The sequence below is a fragment of the Rhipicephalus sanguineus genome, chromosome 1, assembly GCF_013339695.2.
Source record: "Rhipicephalus sanguineus isolate Rsan-2018 chromosome 1, BIME_Rsan_1.4, whole genome shotgun sequence".
Lineage (NCBI taxonomy): Eukaryota > Metazoa > Arthropoda > Arachnida > Ixodida > Ixodidae > Rhipicephalus > Rhipicephalus sanguineus.
In genome coordinates, this window is record NC_051176.1 from 330,039,652 (window position 1) to 330,058,617 (window position 18,966).

The window sequence follows — 18,966 nt, forward strand, 5'->3', positions numbered from 1 at the left end:
ATCCCGTACCCTACCAACTACCATGCCTCAAGACGCTGCTCAGCAAACGCCTCCTCCAACAACGACCTCCTGCCCCGGTGTCCCCCGCATCCGCGACCCCCCTATCTTCACCGGCGCGGATGGGACCGACGTTGAGGACTGGCTTGCGATGTACGAGCGTGTGAGCGTACCCAATAAATGGGACGAGGCAGGCAAACTCAGCAACTTGGTTTTCTACCTCGCGGGTGTGGCGGGCCTGTGGTACAACAACCACGCCACCGATTTCCCCACGTGGTCTGCTTTCAAGACCGCCATCATCGACGTGTTTGGCCGCCCTGCCCTTCGTAAACTGCAAGCCGAACAACGTTTACGTGAACGAGCTCAGCAGACCGGTGAGTCCTTTACGAGCTACATAGAAGACGTCCTGGACTTGTGCAAAAAAGCCGACGCAGCTATGCCTGAGTCTGACAAGATCCGCAACGTTATGAAAGGCATCGACGACGACGCCTTCACTATGCTGCTCGCCAAGAACCCTCGTACTGTGGCCGAGGTGATCAGGCTCTGCCAAAGCTACGAGGAGCTGCGCCGGCAGCGGTTGCTGACCCGTCGACCTGCATCACGCGACGCCGATCTCGCTGGCTTGTCGGCCATTTCTGATCAGTCCGCCTTGCTAGCCGAGATCAAGTCCTTTGTGCGCGAGGAAATTGCCCGCCAGTTCTCCCTACTGGCCTTCCCTCAGCAGCAGCATGTTGAACAGCCATCGACCACGCTGCTGCCTCCCTTACGCCGCGCTATTCAGCAGGAAATCGCGGAAGTCATGCCGGAATACCACCAGCCCCCTCCGGCGCCTGCACCGCTCAGTTACGCGCAAGTTGTAGCCAGGTCACCCCAAGCGATCTCTGTGGCTGCCCCACTTACTTACGCCGAAGCCGTCGCCAGACCTCAGGCCTTTGAAGCGAGTGTGCCGGCTGCGTTTGCCGACGTCATACCTGGGCCACCGATGCAGCCCATCATGCAGTCGTATCAGCAGACGCCTCGTCCACCGCGTCCTGCGTCATGGATGGGACCTACCCCGACGAATCGATGGCGCACTTCTGACAACCGCCCGATCTGCTTCGCATGCGGTTGCGCCGGTCATGTTGCCCGCTATTGCAATCGCGTGCAGCCGCCTCGTGTCGGCTCAACCATCACCAGCCAGTCAAGCCGCCCGTATTACGCTTCACCGCCGCCTATGTCACCGTCGTCTCACTCAGCTCCATCTACACGCCGTTCGCCGTCACCACGACGCCGATCACTGTCACCGATGCGGCCACGTCCGGTCCCACGTGACCAGGAAAACTAGTCGTCGCAGTCCACGAGGCAAGGGCTGCGACGCTGTCGAACTGCGAAAGCCCTCAGAGAAGCCCATCGAACGTGTTAGACGTGTTTGTGGACGGTGTTCGCGCATCTGCCCTTATCGACACTGGAGCCGCCGTATCCGTTATTGACGCCAAACTTAGCCGATTACTGCGAAAAGTGACGACGCCACTTCCCGGGCTCTCCCTCCGTACAGCCAGCGCCCAAAGTATTCACCCTACAGCGGTGTGCACAGCCCGCGTCATGATTAACGATGCTCTGTACGCCGTCGAATTGATCATAATTCCAGCATGCTCTCACGACGTCATCCTAGGATGGGATTTTCTCTCCCACCACGAGGCCGTGATTCATTGCGCACCCGCCGAAATAGAGCTCTCACCATTCTCTGATCTGACGCCGGCTGACTGTCCATCGTCTCTGAGCAAGGTACTCGTCAAAGACGACACCACAGTGCCTGCAAACTCGTCAACGGCGGTATCCGTCTACTGCGCCAGTCTCTCCGACACCGCTGCACTCCTCTCGCCATCTGACCGTGTTTGCACGAGGAAAGGCTTGCTGGTGCCTTTCGCGACCGTGCAAGTCACTCAGGGCAGCGCGTCAATTTTTGTTATCAACCCATCTCCGTACAGTGTTACGTTGGTGCGAGGAGAATGTCTCGGCAGCGTGGAACCCCTCGAAGACGCACAAGTTATGGACGAACCAGATGACACGCACTGCCCCAACTCCAGTACGCTCAGTGCTGTTACCACGTCTGGTTCATCGCCCGATGATGTATTCGCTTCTTCCATTGCTGACAACCTTACGCCGGTCCAGCGTTCCCAGCTTCTGGGCCTCTTGGAAGAATTTCGCGCTTCTTTCGATGTCGCTCAAACTTCTCTCGGCCGCACGTCCACCGTTACGCATCGCATCGACACTGGCGCCCAACCGCCACTGCGGCAACGTCCATATCGCGTATCTCCCACAGAACGCCGCGTAATCAACGAGCAAGTCGACGGCATGCTTCGACGCAATGTTATTCGACCATCTAACAGCCCCTGGGCGTCTCCTGTCGTTCTTGTTGCGAAGAAGGACAGTTCTGTGCGGTTCTGTGTGGACTACCGACGGCTCAACAAGATCACTCGTAAGGACGTGTATCCACTACCGCGCATAGACGACGCGATTGACAGCCTACAAGGAGCAGAATTCTTTTCATCCATCGATTTGCGCTCAGGGTACTGGCAAGTACCTATGGCTGATGACGCTCGACCGAAGACCGCCTTTGTCACGCCCGACGGCTTGTACGAATTCAACGTCATGCCGTTTGGGCTGTGTAATGCGCCCGCCACCTTCGAGCGCATGATGGATACTATTCTGCGCAACCTGAAATGGCACACGTGCTTGTGCTACCTCGACGACGTCATCGTTTTCGCTCCGGACTTCTCCACGCATCTTCAACGCCTCCGGCATGTGTTGACGCGTTTGAGCAACGCTGGTCTGCAACTGAATCTAAAGAAGTGCCGATTTGCAGCACGGCAGCTGACAATACTCGGCTACGTCGTGTCCAAGGACGGAATTCTCCCCGATCCAGCCAAGCTTCGGGCCGTGACCGAGTTCCCGAAACCTACGTCCGTCAAAGAACTGCGCAGTTTCGTAGGACTGCGTTCCTACTTTCGACGCTTCATTCGAAACTTCGCGACTGTCATATCGCCGCTGACGAAGCTCCTCGGAAGTAACGGGCCCCTCCATTCGTGGTCGTCAGAGTGCGAGGACGCTTTCGCAAAGCTCCGTCGTTTGTTGACGTCGCCTCCCATACTACGCCACTACGACCCTACGGCCCCTACAGAGGTACACACAGACGCCAGCGGTGTTGGCCTTGGCGCTGTCCTTGCGCAGCGCAAACCGGGGTTCCCTGAATATGTCGTGGCATATGCAAGTCGTACGCTTACTAAAGCCGAGACCAATTACACCGTCACCGAAAAGGAATGCCTGGCGATCATCTGGGCCCTTACGAAGTTCCGACCCTATTTGTATGGTCGCCCATTTGATGTCATCACCGACCATCATGCACTATGCTGGCTGTCGTCATTGAAGGATCCCTCAGGCCGCCTCGCCCGCTGGGCACTTCGCCTACAGGACTACGATATCCGCGTGCTGTACCGCAACGGACGCCAGCATGCTGACGCCGACGCCCTCTCGCGCTCACCCTTGCCTGACGACAATACCCCATGCTCGTCACGTAACATTATTGTTTCTTCCATCGACGTTCACACCATCGCTACCGAACAGCGCAAGGATAAATGGATCGCCTCACTGATAGACTTGCTCACTGATCCGTCGGCAACACCAACCACTCGCGCGTTGCGTCGTCAAGCCCACCATTTCGCCATTCGCGACGATCTACTGCACCGACGCAATTACAACGCCGATGGCCGCCAGTGGCTACTTGTGATACCCCGCAGTCTGCGTTCTGAAATATGCGAGTCCTTCCACTCTGATCCACAATGTGCGCACTCTGGGGTATCCAAAACTTACCACCGCATTCGACAACGATACTTCTGGCGAGGGATGTACCGCTACGTGCAGAAGTTCGTTCGCTCCTGCCTCGATTGCCAACGCCGAAAACCTTCAACGCACGTGTCACCCGCTGGTCTACAACCATTACCTTGCCCTAACCGTCCGTTCGGACGCGTGGGCATCGACTTGTACGGACCACTTCCTCTGACATCGGCTGGTAACCGCTGGGCAATCGTCGCTGTTGACCATCTAACGCGATACGCCGAAACCGCCGCCCTCCCGGCGGCTACAGCATGCGACGTTGCCTCCTTCCTGCTACACCGATTCATGCTGCGTCACGGTCCACCCCAGGAGCTTCTCAGCGATCGAGGCCGTGTCTTCTTGTCGGAAGTCGTCGAAGCCATTCTCAAAGAGTGCCATGCTGTTCACCGCAAAACTACTGCTTACCACCCGCAGACGAATGGCCTAACCGAACGCTTTAACCGCACGCTCGGCGACATGCTCTCAATGTACGTCGCCGCCGATCACACAAATTGGGATGTCATTCTGCCCTTCGTCACCTACGCCTATAATACCGCCCCTCAAAGCACAACTGGGTTTTCACCCTTCTTATTGTACGGAAGGCACCCGTCGCACACCATCGACACGATACTCCCATACAAGCCGGATTCAACTGAGTGTGCGCCGATTTCTGACACAGCCAGGCTTGCGGAAGAGTGTCGCGAGCTTGCCAAGATTTTTACAACGCAGGAACAAGAGCGGCAGAAGAGCATTCGCGGTGGCACCACCACTTCTGAGTCCACGTTCCTCCCTGGAGCACTTGTATGGCTCTCGGTCCCTACCACTGCAACAGGCCTCTCTTCAAAACTACTGCCGAAATACGAAGGCCCCTATCGGGTCGTCGAGCGCACATCCCCGGTCAACTACGTGATCGAACCCATCGAACCATCTTCGGACATGCGCCGTCGAGGGCGCGACATAGTCAACGTGGAGCGCCTCAAGGCCTACTATGACCCACTCATAGTGACGAGCTGTTAGGTCGCCGGACGGCTCCCTTTTCGTACCCGGGGAAATTGTAGCGAAGCCTTTGAGTTGAGTAAGGGGTTGCGCTCTCTATAGCCATCTAGTGGGTCGTCCTCTTGGGCTCTTCCCGCTCGCGCTCTGAGCTCGTGTTCTTGCTTGACTGTCGCCATTGAGCATCGTCGCCGACTGCCGTCTAATAAACACCTCAACACAACAAACAATCAACAATCAGTTTTCGAGGCGCAGGCTCACTTATCGCGATAACAGTGATTGAGAGCGAGTCGATGAAAAGTTAGAGCATGACCAACAAAAAACACGGTAAAGGAAATGAATTATATGAAACCTTTGAGACATTGAATCTCAGCGTCAGTGAGCAAAATAGATGGCTTGCTGATGCAACCGTCTCCTGCTTCCCTGATAAAAAAACGCTTCCACGATTTCACATTCTGTTTTGCTGTTTGCCTTCCTTAAAAATTGTGTGTTCTCAAAAGTGGGCGCACATCCGCACTGCTTGCAATGTTCTGCCAGAAAGCTTCCAGTTTTGTTACGCACATTCAGATTGTGTTCCTTCGCTCTCTCATTAAAACACCTTCCGGTATGTCCTATATACTGGCATCCACAGGTAACGAGTATCTTGTAAACCACGTTGCAAACGCATCGTGTGTAGCGCGTTCCGTGCTTCGTAGTGTATTGCCATCGTGAAACTTTATTTGTCATCGCACATAATTTAGAGAGCTTGCAGGGTGCACAAAACACCACTTCAACGTTGTGTTTGGATGCTATTCTTATGTTGTGGGACACCCGGTGAATAGATGGAATCACATGGACGTTTTTTGTTTTCTTCTCTGATGCAGTGCTGCGTTCTGGTCGTTTAATTTTCTGCAGCAGCGCTTCACAAACACTTGAAATCACCATCGAAGGATAGCCAGCTTCCTTGAGCCGGGCAATTTGATTGTGAAAGCTGGCTGAAATAACATGAACACATGACTTAGTTAAGGCTGAGTTAACGCAATTCGTTATGATGCCCCTCTTTCATGACAATAAGAAAATCATCAACATATCTACATATTTTCACGACATTTCCGTCTTGCAACCTCGATCTAATGCGCGCGCTAACCACAGACAAAAAGATGTCGCACAGGATAGGTGCCACCGAGGATGCGATACATATACAATTCCTTTGCACATAGAATTTCTCTTCCATCTGTACAACCGTAGAATTCAAATAAAACTTCAACACTTCCAGGAAGTTGTTGCTTGATAGGCCCACATCATTTGAAAAATCTAATTCTCCAAAGCACTGGGCTCCTTCTCGCCGTGACCCAAGCTCTTTCTTCGCTACATGGACGATTGTTTTTGTGTCATGAAGACAACTGAAACTGAAAACTTCAGACAGCACCTAAACTCCATCCACCCAGTCATACAGTCCACGGTCAAGTGCGAACGCAACTCCACCCTCCCCTTTCTCGACACCCGGAAAGAAAGGGCAATGACTTGGAGTTCTCCGTTCACAGGAAGCTGACGCACCGGCCGATACCTTCAATATGGTTCCTTTCATCCTGCCACCCGCAAGGCCTCCATTGTGACCATTTCAGAGAGCCAAAAAGATATGCTCCATTGATACGGAGCGCTGGAAAGAAGAGGCTCACGTAATTACGGACTTCAGAAAAAACGGATATCCGAAAAACTTCATTCGTTCCGTCACCCAGAACGAAAGAGGTTACGCAACTCCCAGTCAGCATTAACGGACAGCTCTCCGAAACGCGTGTCGGTCCCATACGTCGAGGGAGCCAGCGAGGCGTTGCCCGGATTTTCAAAAGAGAAGGTGTGCACATCACGCACGTGCCTTCATGCACGCAGGGCGCTTCCTTCCCTGCCCGAAAGACCTGCCCACAATGGACAGGACGCCCCGGTGTCGTATACAAAATCCCGTGCACTGAATGCCCCTCATCATACATTGGCAAGACAAAAAACCTTCCCGAACGAATCAGACAACATGTCAACGACGTCCAGATAATAAACAAAGAGCGCAGCGCCGTCACCGAACACTGAGAGACATTTGACCACAAAATAAACTTCAACTGAACGGCCATCCTGGAAAGTGAGACCAAGTGGAAGAGAAGAGTACTACTGGAGTCGTGGCACATTCAGCGAACCTCTCAAAACATCAATCGTTCCCTCGGAACCCCCCCCCCGATGTATGCGCATGGACTACGCTCTGCGGCAAAGCGTGGGGTCACTGAACGCCACGCGAGTGCCTACATGACGCCGCTGCAAAGTCGCCGCAGACCCCCCGGGGAAGGAAACAAGCCGATTCCGAAACGTCGGGCTTCTACGTGTTTATGTGATTATGGTAGGAGATAAAAGTTCTCAGAGTCTAATATTAACTAGAAAAATGACAAACGATCTCATACAATGCCAACAAAAAGACACAGATAACATAACACGTGCAATGCGCCGCAAATGCGGCGTCGCTCATGTCCAACTCACCCCAGGAGGTCGCAGAAACAAGCCGCGGTATCGTCCCCGTGGACATCCGGCGAGAAACATCCGTCCACGGCCACGCCAACCCCAAAAGAGAGGAAGACCTTTTCCTCAAGCTACACCGCGTGAGCACAGTGCTACCTCTCACCCGGCAGCTGTTTAAGCTAACTACGACTAATCAGCCAAACGCGTGTGCACAATGAGGCGAAAGTGACTTCACAGGAGGATGACAAAGCGCTTAGCAGTACGTTATGTTGGGCTAGTTGGTGCATCGTCACTTGAAATACGCGGCGCAAGGTTACAACTGAGAAGAAACAAGAAGAGACAGAAAGAACGAAAGACAGAAAGAAATACAGCGCGCACGCACGCACGCACACAGTCTCTGATTCAAAATCCACATTGCAAGCCCTTGACTCTTGCTCAAGAAGAGGACATTACGTAATGGCTTCCAAAATCATACAGGCATTTGATCTCAAGCAACGGAATGTTCACTCAATTATTTTACAATGGATACCTGGACTAGAGCACTGCACGGGCCGTGATTCTCAGCCCAGGCCCGGCCCGGGCCCGGAACTCGTGGAAGTTTACCCGCCCGGGCCCGGCCCGGTGACTCAAAGCGAGACCCGGGCCCGGCCCGAACCCGAAAAAATATTTCGCTTACCCGGCCCGGCCCGGCCCGACCGCAGATCGGGCCCGACAGGGGCCCGAGCCAATAATCTAGGTGGTGTTGCCCGTACATGGAATCTACAGCGAGGGGTTTTAATGGGCAAATGTCTACGCTTTGTTGGTGCATGCTTCGCTAACAATTATGCTTTAACCTACGGTAACTTCTTGTAAAAAAGGGCTCACTGTGGAAACATGTAGTTGAGCGGGGGTGTTTTTTATGCAAATACAATGGGGATCATCAAGAGCATTTTGTAGCAGATATTGTAGTAAGGAAAGTGATTTACAGCATGGGTTAAGCTTTGATAGGGAGCGCAATCGAAACAGTGGAGACAGAGAACAGTACACTCTCTCCATTTGTTTTTATTGCACTCTGCATTGAAATTTAAAGCATCCTCTAACGACAAAGTAAATTGTGCACCCTTCTAGATAAGTAGCGCCTGTCTTCAGCATAGTAGCGCCTTGCCACAGCAAGAGAAATAAACGAAAAAAAGCCATATTTATTACCTTCGATGTAAATAGACTAACCTAGATAAAAATTATAACGAACTGTGTGCACCGCGTGTACTGTTGAAAGACGTATGTAAGCAGCGAAAAGAAGAAAAAACTATTTGTCAAAGCATATTTTTCATATATATCACACCACTGCTAGTACAGTTTTTTGTGCCATAGTTTATAGTTTATTTTTTTCACATGTTATTATCCCAAAAATCATATCAAGGGATTCCGGCTTGAAGCACGCCATGCGCTGTTGCATCCCATATAAAGTTTCTTGCACTGCTTGCGCTAGCCGCAGTGGCGCACATCTGCCTCGCGGATTGTGAAGGAGTCAGCAGTCGTTGTTCTTATCTTCCACCACTGGAGCAAATTTAGAAAGCATATGTGGACCTCTGCAGAATGAACATAGCAGCTGTACCTCATCCTTTCATTTCTCTCATTCCCGTACATCGTGCCACTCGTCAACATCATCTGTAAAACTCCTCTTTCGGGGCTTCTGCTTGCGGTTTTCAGCATTGTATGTTATGCCCGGTTTGTACCGTGCTCGTTTTTTTTCTCTATTATAATGGTGTATGCCTTCCTAACGGTGCTGTACCGGTAGAAGGTGGACATTGCGCTACGCGGGTACGACTGGCAGGAGGTGGACGAAGCGATTTCGGATTAATTTCGGGGTTTTTCCAGTTTAGTTATAAAGGCGCGAATAAGCTTCTCGACGTTTACTCATTGGATGCATATGGTTCACGTAAGGTGGACATCACGCGGTACGGTGGACCTATGCTATTCCTGCACATTCAAACGCTGTTGCGGCAGTATCATGTAGCTCTCGCACTATATAGCGCAGGGGTCTCAAACACGTGGCCCTCGGCTGCCCGCGGCCCGTGGATCTCTCGCTAGCGGCCCGCACATCGACGGTCTTCGTCCAATTTTAACACGAAAGTGTTTTATGCCGGGGTCCACCACAGCTCCACTGACGCATTTCCGTCACGGATATGACGTTGTAAAATATAAAGACTAACACATGACAAAAAGAAAACTAGAAGAAAAAGTTCCGTCACCTTGAATCGAACTTACGACCTCTCGATCCCCAGCGCGCAGCGCGAAACAACTCCGCCACAAACGGCACGTTCTTCGTCATAGTAACGGCGTGCTATTTATATACACCATTTGCCAATGGCGGTACTCAGAGATCAGGGTACATCAGCGTGTTTTCGTTATCACTAGCGAGATGGCGCGAAGGCCTCGAAGAGCGCGCTTTAAATGTCGTCGCCCCCCGCATTGAGATGAGCTTGCGCCTCTACAGGGCGTGGTCGCTCCTGCGCGCGCGCTTATCTTGTACGTCTTGCTCTCTCACCACAAGTTTGCGTTCAAGTTACAGAGAGCACGAAGGTCATTTCGCTCACTGCAGCGGCCGCTTTTGCGAAAGAAGCGCGCGGCTCACAAACAAATAACTTACAACTGTGACAGCTCGCACTCATCCTGTGTATACTTGTGCGTTCGTTTCGTGCGTCCTCCTTTGTATTTGACCAGCGTGCTTTAACTGTCGAGCTGTGAGAGTTGTTAGTTCGCGCTCATCTTGTGTATGTTCGTTCCGTGCGTCCTTTCTGCTTGAGCAACGCGTTGGAACTTTCGAGCTGCTTGCCGTTCTTCGCATGCCATTATAACTTGTTGCTATAGCATTCATTCCTTCGCCCTCGGGGCGAAACAATGCACAACAAACGCTCAACTACGTCTGTGAAGACACGTTTTACTTTCGTGTTATACCGATTCCTATGACAGAGGGATCAACATTTTTTTTTTAATTTTCTTTATAAGTACTTTCCTGAGCTACATAGACATGACAGGCCGAAAGCATTTTTTTGTCGTGAGGCACCCCCTGCAGTCACCATGTATTGATACATAACCGTGAAACACTTTAGGCATTTTGGAGATAGGGATCGATATGTTGTTGGAATCCTGCCGCCAAATCTCCTTCAGAAATGAGCCATATGTGAGGTATGGGAAATTTCTTCTTTCAAATGGCAACGTGAGCTGACATTTTGTACAACCTACCCCTCCCCCCCCCCCTCCCTGATCCTCGCTCCTACCTTCGTCACTGTCCTGGCCCTGGAGGGAGCAAATTTTCGTGAATGCCGCCCGTTAGCTGAGGTGAGTTCGATAACCCTGACATAGCATAACTAGACGAAAGCTCAGACTTTAACAATGTGGGCACACAAAGCAGGCTGTGCATGTCCATCTCGAGTCACCACAGGGAGCCGTGACGGAAAAAGAATGTGTGTTTATAGGGATTCTATGTAACGATACCCCGCGCAGTCCGTGCATTTGTTTTAGTGAAAGGCTGGAACTTTGAAGAACGCTTCCCTGCTTTGGAGCTCTGTGATCGTTCTTGGGATTATAAGATGGGTACAAACTTCTTATATTACATTTATTACTGCGATTACAAAATAACAAATGGCACATAAAATAATAGCGAATGCAGTTATTAAACCACCGAATAGTTATATGTTAACTATGTAAGCGCCTGGTCTATTTACTTTAAACTCGCCCGTTTCAGATAGATAAGGTAGCCTTTATGCAAGAAGCAAGTGTAGTTCAGTACTTAACCCTCATAAAACTTCTCCAAATAGCCTGCCCCAGATAAAAAAAGCGTTTTCTTTTCAAGATAAAATGTGGAACATATATATGCACAACGTATGTGTTACACAATTAAAGGGATACCAGGGATGTAGGCAGAAATTTTTTTTGGGTGGCGGCACCTCCTTGATCGGAAGTGGGGGCCGGGCAGGCAGATGTGGTCGAATCTCATTTTCTGTTCTGTATGCCATGGCAAAAAAAAATTTCGGGGGGGGGGGGGGGGGGGGGGGGGGCTTGGGCCTGGTGTTCCACCTCCTTGCTATGCCACTGAGGGAGACTAAGGAGAAAAACGATGTTATTATGATAAAAAAATTACCCTTTTAAAATTCCGAATTGACCACGCTCGCCGCGACAAGACTCTTGATGAGCGAGAAAACGCGCAAAAAGGAAATGCTGATAGCGACGCTACCTTGAAATTCGCGCAGCAAACGCCGTGACGTCACAGATTCCGACGGCGTCCACTGGGGCCTACGTAGTTCCTAATCGGTAAAAATGAAGTACATTGACCTCAGAGGGGGCCGTAGACCTAATATGCCAAGTTTCAGAAAATTTCGTTGAGCGAATGTCGCCAAAATACGACCAATACAGTTTGAAATCCGTGACGTCCCGCGCAGATATTTCTGCGCAAAATTTAAAAAAGGAACTTTGATCTACATTTTCTCCGCCATAAATAAACTTATGATGATGAAATTAATGACATTCGAGTTCAGAGTATACTTTATCAGCCTAAACCGATTGAGTGCTTCACTTTAGTGCCCCCTTAAGAACTGAGCAAAGTCCAAGCCCGGCCCGACACGAGCCCGCCACCTCAAACCCGGGCCCGGCCCTAAGCCCGGAGCTCCAAGCCCGAGCCCGGCCCGGGCCCGCCGTGAAAACTGCTTTACCCGGCCCGGCCCGGCCCACGGGCCGGGCCGGGCTCGGGTTTTCGGGTAGGCCCGAGCCCGTGCAGTGCTCTAACCTGGACACTGTGGCTTTGTAGGCAACGAGCTAGCTAATGCTGCAGCAAAAGCTGCTGTGGATAACGGCGCCGTTCACGTAAGAATTCCATACTCGCGAAGTGACACGAACTCTTTGTTGAGATCACTGGCATTCATTTTGGTAGCGCAAATAATTGTTGCAATCGCTTATGCGAGAATGCAAAGTAACTTACTGGTCTAACCCAGGCTATTGGTGTAGCCGTCTGCAGGAAACAGACCCTCACATGACTTTTTGCCTACCGGCTAAAATAAACCGAAGCCACGCCAGTTTGCTACACCGGATTCGACTGGGCGTCACCTTCACTCGACGCTATGCGCACCTTATCGGCCATGCGGACAGCCCGAACAGTGAGCGCTGCCAAGTGGATGAGACTTCAACACATCCCAACGGAAGAAGCTGGCTTCAACGCTGGCAGGCATCAGTGTGAAAACTCTCAGTGAAGCTAGTCTCAATGACACTACTTAAAGTTTAGTCATTTAGGAATTTTAATGATCTTGTGTTTGTTATTCATAATATGTTCGACGTTACCTTACAGGTTATTTCCTGTACAACATATTTTTGCTGAGTAAGCGCCTCCTCTATAAACTATGTTTGTCAAAAGAGCACCTCTGATTCAATCACACTCTTTCCTGTTTACCTCTCTCATTTTTCAGTGCTTAGCACTCGTGGCACTGCTTGCTGACACCAGCATGGAGCGTCCCGTCCCATCTGTACAAGCTGTGCACAGGCTTGCGGCACTCATTCGCGATGTAAGCCCAAGGAAATTTTCATTTGCTGGTGTTGACGTGCACAGGAACATGTCGTGAAGTGTGATTTTCTTCAGTTTTGAGTGCACACAGTGTTTATCATGAGGCAATGTTGTGTGCCTCCGTGCATATCAAGTGCAAGCAACAAGGACATCGGCGAATTATTCCAGGAGATTCCTGCCAACCTCGAGTTGTGCAAAACGATGGCTAATGGTTACCTCGCGAAAGAAATGGGAGTTGTACACAACATCGAATTACTCCGTCATTTGAAGTAATCCCTTGCCACTGGCTTCAGAGACAGTACCAAAATTCGACAACAAGGTAGCGGTACACAGCGCTTTGCCGGGCTACTCTTCGTATGTGAAGCCTGTGCTTGCCAAGGTACAATGCAAGTTAAGCATTCAAGAGCGCATTGTTCAGCTTGACTGCGGCCAGAAGAAGGCTAGCAAAAAGCAAAAAGTCATAACTGCTGCCAGCTTTAACGAAGGAAGGAAGGAAAAACTTTATTGAAGCTTCAACAACAATGAAGACCCTTGTTACCATGGCGTTGCGTGAGTAGTTGTTTGGCAACCAGCATTCGTGCCAACAGGCCAACATGCTCGAATGCAGCTCTTACTTTCAGAAACACCTCAGGCGTTGCTTTGAGCGACACAGTAAGCGCTGTGGCTGAACCGGTGCACACCAATGCATTAAGTGGCAGAACGCCGGCGTTTCCAGTGAAGGAGGTGGCAGCTTTTTTTAAAGCTCTCAAGCAGTTTGTCGGCATCATGCTGCTTCCCAGGAATTGCATTTTAAAACCACTAGTAACCAGTGGCGAAAATTCTGTTGACGTGCTTGTGGATGTCCCCATTTTAATGTGCAAGAATGAAGAGCCAGGCCACAGCAATGTGCTCCTTCAACTCTTGCGCCACAAATTCATGAGGTCACTGCTGAATAACCATGCTTTTCTTGTCACAGACAATAATTAAGTTGCCAAAATGTATGCAAAGAAGCCATTGTCGCGACAGCTGCTAAAATTGTAGCATGCCAAGTTGCCAATTGTGAGCTGCTGCATTCTTGACATGTTGAGAAATGTATTGCAAATAAACGTTTGTTTGTAAATGTCCCATGTCGATGCGGTTCACTTGTAAAAATTTTGTGTTGTAGGAACAAAATATTGCAGCAAGTGCGACGGCTCTGTCACGCAATCATATCACTTGTTTACATGAAATACTCACGATATTAGTACTTGAGCAGTGCTTCGTTAGCATACTCGAACTAAATAAAACACAGAGCATACACAGCAAGTTGACAATCAATGGGAGTAACCCAAATCGGGCACGACGACGCGTGCAGCCTTCTCAACATTACAGTGACTTTACTCAACGTCAGCTCGCAAGCGGAACGTGAACCGAGGCGACCACAGCAGTCCCATTGTATGGCGGTGGAACTGAGAGGCATAGTTTATAGAGGAGGCGCGTTGGTTGAGTGTTGCGTTCACTTGCGCTTGTTTTTTATTCGGGAGATAAATGTCCCGCGCATCTTCATCTCATTCCACCGCCTTAAAACATCACAGCCCCCCCAAGATTTGTGACAAATAGCTAGGTGAGGGGGTCCGCTCTATGTACGGCTGGTGCAGAAGCCTAGCTCCGGTCCCAGCCGCAAAATAGTCGTACCGTGTCAACGTCCCCTTCCCGTAGCGCGCGTCATCGCAGCTACGACGGGTTCGGGCGAATAAGGCAACAGGCTAGCACAACAAACAACACTTTATTGCTACGTTAGCAATAACGCGTAAATGTCGCGTAGAGGGATAGTCCGCTCTCGTAGAAAAACAAAGGGTATGGCTTACACCTTCGGTCGATGATCGGCTCGCGGGTCTCGGGGCGGTGAGATGTTCCTTCGTAGGTCAGCAGGGCACGAGAGACCGTCTCCCTGCCTGGTCGGCAGTTTTCTTCACCTCCCGTGTCCCTCCCCACCGCGAGGGTTGATTCCCTCGCAGGGCGAGTTCCCTTTCCCGCGAGCCGGGATGCGAGGATTGGCGCGCGGAGTGACGGGGAAGAAGGGGTTGTCCGGCAGGAAAGGGCGACGGTGCTCCTCTCCTAGTGGTCCCATGGCTACCACCGTCAGTTCGCGATCGCGCCAGCCTTAAGGAAAGGAAATGGGCGCGTGTGCTCTCCCACATAGGATACCTGCTATTCTTTGTTCATTGACCCATTCTGCTGTCTTCCCATCTCTTAACACATTTCTGTCCGTGCCTATACCAAGTGATAGCCAGCTATCGATTTCCAATTCGAATTGCCCAAGTTTGAAGCATGCCTGGACAACCAGTTCATAATGAAACTCCCCAACTTTTTTATTATACTGGACAACTAGTGTCACCCAGCGCATAAATAAAACACTACTCTTGCCGCCTTGCTCGCCTGTTTTGTTTTTCCACCGCGCGGGGATCTTAAAGCACCAGTGAAGTTAGCCAACGTAGTTCCCGGCATGGTGTCAATGCCGCATGCGGTTACTTCGTCGAGATTTTGCCTTTCTAAAAAGTCCGGTGAATCTGCGCATAAATTTTTCAATACTGGCAGCCTCAATAACCCACAAGGCAACTTCGGTGTCAATAACAAGGCTGGCGAAAGTGCATCAAACTGGCATGAAACCTAAACAGGTACAGCCGTCCAAGAGCCAGCCAAATGGCACGGTCATGGCGACCTAGTCTTTCCAATACAGTGGAACCCCTTTATAAGAGACAACTGGTTAAAGAGACACCGGTGTGCAGAACATCTAAGCAGGGGTTCATCAGAAAATGAGAACACGGTACCCTGCTTAGAAGAGAAACCTCATCTAAGGGACAAAAACTACCCCAGGTGTGTTCTCTCATAAAGGGGTTCAACTGCATATAAATTTTCCCACAAGTATTACATGCATATGGCAGATACACCACTTGTGCATTATTCTGCTTTTACAAAAAGCCAAACTATGTCATATTTTTTTTGTGGGTCTTGTAAAAACTCCATGAGTGAACAAGTTGTTTTGTGCAGCCTGCTGATGGATGGCTTAATGAAAAACTGAGCTTACATCCTTTCAAACACAATCTAAAACCTAGATAAGGGCCTACCTGTGCATCCCTGGAGTCAGCCTTGACCTCCTCTTCATCATAGACACGCTGCATGAGGAAAAGCAGCTATCATCAAGTGGACAACGACAGCCAGTGAGAGCACCAAACTCACATTTTCCACAAACTGCAGGCTGTTCAAGTGACTGAAGTCGTTGATGACGTTGTGCACCTTGACACCAGATATCTGCAATGAGCATGAATGTCGCTTAACAGCTCACAAAGGCCCTCAGTTGGCTTATCTCTACTACATTTGCCGGCACAATCTAAGAACCCTCCTAAATGTACAAACTATTTTTTCACGAGCCAGGCCAAATAATAAGGCAGCTTTGCACTAGTGGTGCCAAGCCTGAAGGAAGTGCGGAGCTGGGCGGCCTTCTTTGCTTCTTTCTGCTTCTCCTTTTTTCTTTCTGTTTCATTTTCTCTCATCTTTCTGTCTTTATTGCCTCTGTTTATTTCTTTATCTCTTTATGTATTTCTTTCTCGCTCTTTCTATTTCTCTTTCTTGCCTTTCTCTCATTATTTCTCGCTTCCTCTTTTTTTTTCTATCCCTTTTTCTTTCTTTTATTTCTTTGCTTTCTTTCTGTCTCTTTCCCTTTCTCTTGCTTTCTACGCTATGTTTACTCTCTCTCCCCTCCTCCTTTCCCTCACTTCTTTTTTCCACCCCCTTGCTTTACTACACTACACAAGGTATACTATACTACTACTAGGTATACACTACACAAGGTATACTACAGCCGAGTGGTTACAACGCTCGCCTTCGGATCATGGGTATGCGGGTTCGAATCCTGCCTCACCAAGAAATTTTTTTCGCCAAGAATTTTTCTTTCTCTCTCACTGTACTCATTCTCTCACCCATCGAAGTTATTGCATCCCATGCCGTACAAATCGGCGCATGTGTTCTGGGGGCAAAGCAGAAGATGAAGAGGACGACGAAGAGGAAGAGGACGAAACGAACGCATGATGGTTCATGATGATGATAATTTTCTGTTCGCACTGCACGGAGTAACGGTCGGCTTAAGCAGCTTCGCTGTTAAGACATATTCATGGCAATCCCCAGACAGCCTTTCTAATATATAAATTTTCCTACAGGCATTGTACGCAGATGGTAGAGTTTTTTACACGAAGGCGGCTGCTGGCTTGCCAAAGCGAGCAGGGTTCCAGCCAACTACTTGGTCAAGGACAAAAAGACCCATGCGACACTGAACACAGCGGTGTATCGTATGTCTTTCTGTCCTAGCACAATGCTCAATAGCCTTGCCAAAGTTGGGTCATTAAGTACTTAAGAAAAACTCTGAGAACTGTACATTAAAAGCATATGACAACTAGTCTACAATACTAACAATTTCTTGTGTTTTACGTGCCAAAACCACAATATTATTATGAATGAAAGAAAGAAGGGAACTTAAGGGTTCGTTTCTTTGTTTGAGACAACCTTAATGAAAACCAGCAGATAAAGAGAGAGAGAGAGAAAAATGTAATGCGGAAAGGCAGGGAGGTTAACCAGAAAACATATCTGGTTTGCTACCCTGCACTGGGGAAGGGGTAAGGGGAGACAGAAAAGTAAGAAAGAGAGGAATGGGATAGGGAGGGAGGGAAGCACAAACACACACACACACAGGAGTGTCACAATCGTTCAACTAGCCGGGTCGCTCGCAGAAACTTCATCAGCACCTTCGTTGCTTTCTGGCATGAAGCTCGATCTTTCCGACATTCCAAGATTGACTGCTCAGAAAGCGGCTGGTCGTCGAGGCGAGCAAACACTGCTGAGAGGGACTGTCTCTCAGAGCTGTACTGAGGGCACTGACATAATATGTGTTCAATGGTTTCATCATTGCCGCAATGGTCACATGCAGCGCTGTCTGTCATTCCGATGCAGCACGCAAAGGCGTTCGTAAAAGACACCCCAAGCCACATGCGGCAGAGAAGGGTCGTCTCGGATCGGGGCAGGCCAGATGGAATACTGAGTCGTAGGCATGGATCCAGCAGATAATGAAGCCAAGGAAGGTATAGGGGACGTTAATTGAACTGTTTTAACTAGGGGTGTGCGAATATTCGAGTTTCGAATCGAATACGAATAGTTCCTAATCGAATAATTCGATTCGACTTTCGAATAGCTAGTATTCGAAGTTTCGAATAATTCGACAGGACGAATATCTAAAACGCGACAAATGCCAATGGTGCAACTTGGTTAGGATCAGTGTTGCCATCGCTGAGCGTCAGACAGCCGCTAAAAAGCAATGAGAAATCCGCCAGATTCCGCTAGATTCTAAAACATATCCGCTAAATTTCCCGCTAGGGCCTATTTTATTCAAAAAACACTGCAATTTCGTATGATAAATACCATTATCATTCTTAAAAGCTCCCCAAAACTACGAGAGCTGAAATAACATATAAAATAGTCTTTCAAGGAGTCTAACTAGAACACTTGAGGCTTCAGTGCTGCGGTGGTCGTCATTGGTGAACCTCATCACAGATGAGGCTAAAAGTTATAAATGTTCACACTGATGAAAACAAAAAAAACTCACAGGTCAACGAAAAACACATCGAGGTCTTCGTCGCCGCTGTTGTCGTCTGACACCATCTCCACAGGACCGCTGGTCCTTGTTGAGGGACCAGACAGGTGACTTGGTTGCACATATGTTGCAGATGTCCCGATTGCACTAACAACTGCCGCGGGAAGTTCGTAATCAAAACAACTTTTCTGGTGTCGCTTCAGCCCCGCTCTTACGACGAGGATGGCATTTGTTGTTTCAGGCTTCAGCTTGTTCCTCAGCTTGGATTTTACTATGTTAAGCTGACTAAATGTCCTCTCTACTTCGGCATTTGAATACGGCAGCACGAGCATCGACATGGCAAATCCGGCCAGCTCGGCGAACGGGTTTTCGCCGCAGGCGTCCTTATAGGAGTGAACAACAGAACGACTGCGTGGACGATATTTGCTTCCAGTCCAGGAGCGTGATTTTGCCCCACTGGTTTTGAATTTTTTCGATCGTTTCAGGGGGCACTGCCATTGCTTCCAGCAGAGGA

At 49.7% G+C, this 18,966-nt stretch overlaps 1 protein-coding gene across 1 annotated transcript in view; it reads right to left on the bottom strand.

Moving 5' to 3' along the window:
- Nucleotides 1-18,966, bottom strand: part of LOC119379533 (WASH complex subunit 2) — a gene marked incomplete at its 5' end in the record, with an annotated part of 624,148 nt that overhangs the window by 572,601 nt on the left and 32,581 nt on the right. Inside the window, 2 exon segments of the mRNA XM_037648828.2 lie at nucleotides 15,940-15,987; nucleotides 16,052-16,123. Coding sequence (XP_037504756.1) covers nucleotides 15,940-15,987; nucleotides 16,052-16,123 — 120 coding nt within the window.